The sequence below is a fragment of the Parasteatoda tepidariorum genome, chromosome 10 (assembly GCF_043381705.1).
Source record: "Parasteatoda tepidariorum isolate YZ-2023 chromosome 10, CAS_Ptep_4.0, whole genome shotgun sequence".
NCBI classification, from domain to species: Eukaryota; Metazoa; Arthropoda; class Arachnida; order Araneae; family Theridiidae; genus Parasteatoda; species Parasteatoda tepidariorum.
In genome coordinates, this window is record NC_092213.1 from 1,558,436 (window position 1) to 1,565,846 (window position 7,411).

At 35.5% G+C, this 7,411-nt stretch overlaps 2 protein-coding genes across 2 annotated transcripts in view; both read right to left on the reverse strand.

Moving 5' to 3' along the window:
* The window catches only part of LOC107439055 (CUB domain-containing protein 2-like), an 85,183-nt gene that overhangs the window by 73,636 nt on the left and 4,136 nt on the right, over positions 1 to 7,411 (reverse strand). The gene's annotated exons all lie outside the window — the stretch shown is intronic.
* Positions 3,053 to 4,459, reverse strand: LOC139426712 (uncharacterized). The gene is made up of 2 exons (XM_071186478.1): positions 4,224 to 4,459; positions 3,053 to 4,133 (listed from the first exon to the last, which is right to left on the reverse strand). The coding sequence occupies exons 1-2, from the start codon at positions 4,457 to 4,459 to the stop codon at positions 3,053 to 3,055; spliced, it is 1,317 nt and encodes a 438-aa protein (XP_071042579.1).

The window sequence follows — 7,411 nt, forward strand, 5'->3', positions numbered from 1 at the left end:
TCGCCAAATCGAAGTGCATCTGATTTATTAAACACTGACATGAATCGAGAACTTTAAGACAATGCGATATAAATTGCAGCGATTGTTACTCGCAATGTTCCACTAATGAATGAGGAACAAAGGAGCATTTATAACCGCATTATGCTCGCAGTTTCGGCAGGACAAGGTGGATTTTTTTTGGATACACTAGGTGGAACTGGCAAAACATTTATTATTTCTCTAATTCTCGGTGAAATACGATCAAATAATGGCATCGCGTTCGCCGTTGTATCATTTAGCATTGCGGCAGCTTTATTAGACGCAGGCCGAACAGCTCATTCAGTATTTAAGCTGTCACTAAATATTCAAAACAACCCAAATGCAGTGTAAAAAATAAAAACGCAATCGTCTATGGCCACAGTGTTGAAACACTGTAAAATTATCATCTGGGATGAATAAACTATGGCACATAAACATTCGCTTGAGGCGTTGAACAGAACATTGAAAGATATAAAAAACCGTGACAAAAAAATTGGCTGCACTCTGTTACTCCTTTCAGGTGATTTCAGACAAACACTTCATATCATTCCATGTTCAACGTACGCTGATGAGATCAATGCTTGCTTGAAATCATCTCCACTGTGGCGTAATGTTGAAAAAGTTCAACTAAAAGTAAATATGCGCGTCCAAATTCTTCAAGATCCATCTGCTGAAACATTCTCAAGACAATTGTTAGATATCGGTGATATTTAATGAGCAAATTTTTTTTAAAAAAGTGCTGACATCTGCTTTGAAAAAAAAAATCCTAAATTTGCTTATTTATGCGGGCTTCAATATCGGTCGAACTATTTGAACGTTTTTAAAATATTTTGAAATAAAACATCATAATTAAGGTAATTAAAAGGAAAATTATTATTCTCTAGGTAATCCTGAAAGTCCCTATGGCTGAAAGAAAATCTGCTTGATTATTACAAATAAATTTAAACTAATCACAATATTCTTAACAATCTTAAAGTAAAGGTTTGGATTAAAATGTGTTAAATTAAAAACATTAAAGTTAAAATCCCTTCTTTTATCGTATAATCCAATGAAATTTTTATTGTTGAGAATTTTAGTATCAAGATCTAAAAAATATGCACAATTAAATCAAAATCATTACAATCAAAAATAATTAAATCATCAATAAATCTAAATCCAATTAATGAATTGTGTTGCAAAAATGTAATGTTCATAATAATGTAAATTATGTTATGTTCATAATAATGTAAGAAAATATTAGAAAAAGCACTTGAATAGCAATTTTCCATTGAAAAGCCTTTAATTTGTCTGTAAAAGCAAATACCATTAAAAAATATGTTTCGAAAATGTTTACATTACATAAATTTATCCAATCCTTTTTATTAACGTCTTCATTAATCAAATAATTATCAAAAATTTCCAAACAAATATTCTTTAAATTATTGTGAGGTATACTCGTGATAAGATTTTCAAAATCACATGTAAGAATATTATTAATATTATCGTAATTTAAATATTTAATAACGTCTTGGTCCCCAGGCGGTCATTGGAAAAAAAATATTCTTGACTCATTAAATGCTTAAAAAAATTTTTGGAAATAAAGCAAAAATTATTGAAGGTTTTATCAGCAACACAAATAATAAAATTATATCTCAATTCCTTAATATATTTAATAATATCAGAATTCAAATAAAAACCCTGGTATTTTATATTATTGTTCAAAAAATTCAATTTGAAATTATACAATACACAAAATTTCCATTCACTAAATCCCTTTACTGGTCAATTAAATTTTCTTGAGCGTTTTGCAATAAAACAATCTAAATTATTACTGATTGAAGCAAGAAATTTCTTTCTTGGTCTAAACTTAGTCCCAAGTCCCATGAGAAATCTTAAACCGTTATTATTAATTAGGTTAAGGTCACCAGTGACAATGTGCTTAAAGTCATTATTAACAAAATCTTAAAAATGCTCTTGCTTACAAATATCCTCTAAATCTTTTAAATTTTTACTATAGAAATTATAATTGCAAATTCTTTTCTTTACAGTTTTGCAATATCTAAAAAAAACTGAAACCCCGATTTTCTCTTCATTTGGGAAATATTCAACCCCTTTCAAAATCTTTATCAAGAAAATTAATAACACAATATAATATTTTCTTACTGATGATTTTAGCAACAACAACATAACTATAACTATCTTTATTTGTAAGTGAGCGTTTCATTTTTAAGTCTTACTATGTGTACTTTTAAGTTGTGTTTGCTGGTTCAGTATTTTTCTGTGCTTTTCAATTCTTATAATAATTTTCTCATATTTGTCTCTCCATTATGGGGCCTCGGGGCACTGTCAGTTTTGGTTTTTCCACTGGCAACAGAAAGGCTCCTGTGTGTTGGCAGGCAGTGTGTTCCCTGATGAAGTGCTGTCTTACCAATACACATATCTTTTATTTTTATTGCTTTTTATGGCATCTTCCTGCTTTAGCTGTTTTTTTAAATAACTAAATTAAAACAAAGCAAATTTGGTTTTAGCTGCTTTTGGCTCTTTCCCATTTTGTGTTAATGTTTTAATGTTAATTGTTAATTTTCCTTTTTGTCCTTTTCTGTATTTGTAAATTAGGTTCATTCTTTGATGAAATATTTACCCCGACCTGTCCCAATTTAGGGCATACGGGTAAATGTTTATTAAAATCAATAAAAACAGAAAAGTGCATAAAATACAAAAAGTGCAAAAATACGAAAACATTACAGAGTCTGATGACAACAGCAGTAAAACAATTAAAGTGCTCCGAGAGTCCCGCCTTATAGTGCCGAAGCCGACGGGACCTCCCGTAAAGATGTAAAGTGGTAAAACAAACAATTATCGAATACAATTAAAAGGCGACGCTAAAATTTGCAAAGCAAGGAAAGGCAATGTAAATAAGCCAATTAAAAAGCACAATGTAATGAATAAATAGATTAAAACAGAATTAAAAAGCGAATAAGATAGATAAAACAACAAAACATTGTCAAAATTACGGGAAGCGTACAGGCGGGCAGCCCAGCAACCGGGATTGAGTTTAGTTCGTGTAGAGCGGATCCAAAATGTCGTCAGGGGCGAGTGCGTCCTCCAGGGTGCGTTTAATGATGTCTTTAATAATTTGCCACTGTTTATTAGTCCTGCACCAAGATCTTATGTCGCCTCTTCTGTCAAAACTATTTCCCCTAATGGTTGCAAATTTTTGACAGTCAAGCATCAGATGTTTAATAGTCTGATAGTGACCGCAATATTTGCACGCGGAGGATTTTTGAAACATCCTAGCTTGGTGATCGCCAAATACACCATGGGAAGTTAAGAACTGATTAAAGTAAAAATCGCTGGATAAAAAACATTCGTTAACTGTAGGTATCAAATAGTGTGTGTGTCTCCCGTTTGCAGAGCTGCTCCACCTGTCCTGCCATAAAATCCTACTGACCTGCCTCTGTCTATGTTTGACCTGGGGTTTTGTTATGGTGTAGTGAAAGTCCACCCCGCCCAATAAGGTGCCCTTTTTGGCTAAAATATCTGCTTCCTCGTTGCCAGGCTCCCCCGAGTGGGCTTTAATCCAATTGAATAAGCATTGTTTGTTTTGAACAATTTCCTTAATTTCTTCTACAAGAGGGTCTGTTGGGGTTGGGTTTTCAAGGGCCTGCAACGAGGACTTTGAGTCAGAAAAGATGGTGTATTGTTCAATATTGTTATTGTTTGCCCAAAGGGTAGCCAATTTGATTGCCGTAAGTTCGGCGGAGTAGATACTACACTCATTATTTAAACGTGCGGTCTGTTCGTAAATAGTATGGTTATCCAGTTTCACCAAGAAACCACAACCCACCCGATCTTCATTAGCGCCTGTGCTTTCATTGGTCACCTGTTTCTTACTGCCATCAGTGTAGAACTCGTAGCCAACGCCCCTCGGTGAGCCGAAACCCCTACTAACGATCTTTAACTTCGTAGGGTCATACACAGGGACTGAGTAAGGGATATAATTTCTAAGTTCATCTGTTTGATAATCGCTGTCGTTAAATTCCTCTGGTGACCAGGTATGTCGTTTAATCGAAATAGTTGCTCTAATTTTTAAGTCAATAGGTATGACTCCTGCAAGTATTTGTAGTGCCTCCGTGCTAGTTGTAGAGTAGCATTTAGTGATGTTGAGCAATGGAATTCTTTGGATAGTTAGGAGCTTCTGGTTTATTTTAACTTTATTTTAATACCACACGGAGGCACCATAAATGATTCTCTTTTCAATAGCCTGCAGGTATATCAATTTTAAGATATTCGGACTAAGTACCCATGTGGCTCTACTGAACTGTTTTAGGTCATAGAACGTGATGATATCTGTTCTTGGATACTCCAGGTGTGGGATCGAGCTCAGCTGAGGATCGAGCACCACACCAAGGTATTTCAATGTCTTGTCGCATCTTACATAGGCCGTCCTGGTCCCCTCCATTTTTAAGCGAGGTGTTCTCTTAAAATATTTCGCGTCTTTGGGGAAGGTTATAAGTTTTGTCTTGTCGGGTGAGAATTTTAATTTGTGGCTCCCGGACCAATTAACCATATTTTGAATAATTTCGGTCCCCAGCTTATCGAGACGATAAAAATGGTGTGCTTCATTAAAAGGAAGACGTCATCAGCAAAGTTCAGTAGTTTGCAATCGTTAAAATCAAAGCTGGTTGCAAGAGAATCAATTAAAATTAGCCATAAAATTGGCCCCAGTGATGATCCCTGTGGAACACCAATATTAGTTGGTAAAATAACAAATTGATCACTAAAATAATAGCAGACATGTCTGTTGTTAAGGAAATCGTAAACAAGGGCCAACACCGAATCACTGAGCCCAAGGTTATTCAGGCAGTGCTTCAGGACTTGCCAATTAGCTGTATTTAAAGCATTCTCGAAGTTCAAAGCTATCCCCACGGCATGTTTCCCCTCACTTTTAGCCTGATCTACAAAGTCAACCACTGCACCTAAGGCCTCTTCTGTCCCCCTGCCTCTCCTGAAGCCATATTGGTTGGGGTTTAGCTTATTGTTGAATTCCAGGAAATATACTAGACGTTCTGTTAATAGTTTGTCTAAAATCTCACCCCAGGTGGAGAGCAGGGAGATAGGTCGATAGCTCTGTGTTAGTCGGGGGTCCTTTCCCTGTTTGGGGATAAGGCATACCAGGGCGGTTTTCCAACATGAGGGGAAAATTCTTAGTTGAAAGCATTTGTTGAGGATTGCTCTAAACCAAGATTTATTGCAGTAGTATAATTCTCTGTACACCTCAGCTGGAAAGCAGTCAGGACCAGGAGATTTGTTAGGTTTAAGACATCTGATGTTCAATTTCAGGTACAGTGAATTCGTCCTCATCAGTACCACTGAGTCTGATATCAACTTTTGGATTATGTATCATTGGAAAATGATGGTTCAGAATGTTAATAATTGAGGTCTTGAAGTCGGAAGTTTCGTTCCCATCACTAGTGACGGTAAGGATATTTCCTTGTGATCTGATGTTCAAGTTTTATGCAATCTTACATGGCTTCCCAAAAGCCGACTCTGTTGTGAAACTTTCGACATATTTCTTGACCCCTATTCTTTTTCGAAGTCTAATCAGCTTTCTCTATTTTGCTAAGTTTGATTTATAATCAACTTCTAGCAGCCTCCGTGCATTTTTGGTACCTCCGCCTCATGGCTCTCACTCTTTTTCTAGCTATCGCTAGTTCGTCAGTCCGTTAGATTTGCGGGTTGCCCTTCCACAAATCGCTGCGATATCACTCGTGACGTCAGTGATGAAAACTTTTCCAGTTCCGTTTTATCGTTTATTGTATTAGGGTCATATTGCTGTGGTATGTTTGTTAGGCCGATTTTGAGAGTAATCCAATTTAATTTACTATAATGATAACGTGGTGCCCTGTTTTGGTTATAAGAGGTTTGCGGGTTGGTTCATTCTTTGATAAGAGAAATGTTACTAATTCGTTTTTGGGAAACCGTAAAAAATGAGCAAACTATCACTCAGGTGATTGATGCTTGATTAAGTTTGGTAATTGGTCTAAATTGAAATAATAATGAAATAAAAAGCTATGAACTAATAATAAAGTAAAGTAATGCAGAAAAAGTACTTATTCGTTACAGGGGAACGTGCTAAGTCGCCCTACTATTACAGGCACCAATGACTCTTAATTTTGGTCACAATTACTACTGGAATCATGGTAATTTGTTTATTTCAATAGGTACCAAATATGCAAATATGAGTAAGTTTGCTGACGATTACAGCTGCACCAATACTGCGCATTTTACCAAGAGAAAGTAGCTTGACTTCTGTAAATATTATATCTAACTATAACTATAACTATCTTTATTTGTAAGTGAGCGTTTCATTTAAGTCTTACTATGTGTACTTTTAAGTTGTGTTTGCTGGTTCAGTATTTTTCTGTGCTTTTCAATTCTTATAATAATTTTCTCATATTTGTCTCTCCATTATGGGGCCTCGGGGCACTGTCAGTTTTGGTTTTTCCACTGGCAACAGAAAGGCTCCTGTGTGTTGGCAGGCAGTGTGTTCCCTGATGAAGTGCTGTCTTACCAATACACATATCTTTTATTTTTATTGCTTTTTATGGCATCTTCCTGCTTTAGCTGTTTTTTTAAATAACTAAATTAAAACAAAGCAAATTTGGTTTTAGCTGCTTTTGGCTCTTTCCCATTTTGTGTTAATGTTTTAATGTTAATTGTTAATTTTCCTTTTTGTCCTTTTCTGTATTTGTAAATTAGGTTCATTCTTTGATGAAATATTTACCCCGACCTGTCCCAATTTAGGGCATACGGGTAAATGTTTATTAAAATCAATAAAAACAGAAAAGTGCATAAAATACAAAAAGTGCAAAAATACGAAAACATTACAGAGTCTGATGACAACAGCAGTAAAACAATTAAAGTGCTCCGAGAGTCCCGCCTTATAGTGCCGAAGCCGACGGGACCTCCCGTAAAAATGTAAAGTGGTAAAACAAGCAATTATCGAATACAATTAAAAGGCGACGCTAAAATTTGCAAAGCAAGGAAAGGCAATGTAAATAAGCCAATTAAAAAGCACAATATAATGAATAAATAGATTAAAACAGAATTAAAAAGCGAATAAGATAGATAAAACAACAAAACATTGTCAAAATTACGGGAAGCGTACAGGCGGGCAGCCCAACAACCGGGATTGAGTTTAGTTCGTGTAGAGCGGATCCAAAATGTCGTCAGGGGCGAGTGCGTCCTCCAGGGTGCGTTTAATGATGTCTTTAATAATTTGCCACTGTTTATTAGTCCTGCACCAAGATCTTATGTTGCCTCTTCTGTCAAAACTATTTCCCCTAATGGTTGCAAATTTTTGACAGTCAAGCATCAGATGTTTAATAGTCTGATAGTGACCGCAATATTT

Excerpts from the sequence above, each read along its gene's own strand:
- LOC139426712 (XM_071186478.1), bottom strand. The coding sequence starts at position 4,459 with ATGGAGGGGACCAGGACGGCCTATGTAAGATGCGACAAGACATTGAAA. Across the intron at positions 4,134-4,223 it reads ATTTATGGTGCCTCCGTGTG|CACGGAGGCACTACAAATAC; the intron begins GTATTAAAATAA and ends CTCTACAACTAG.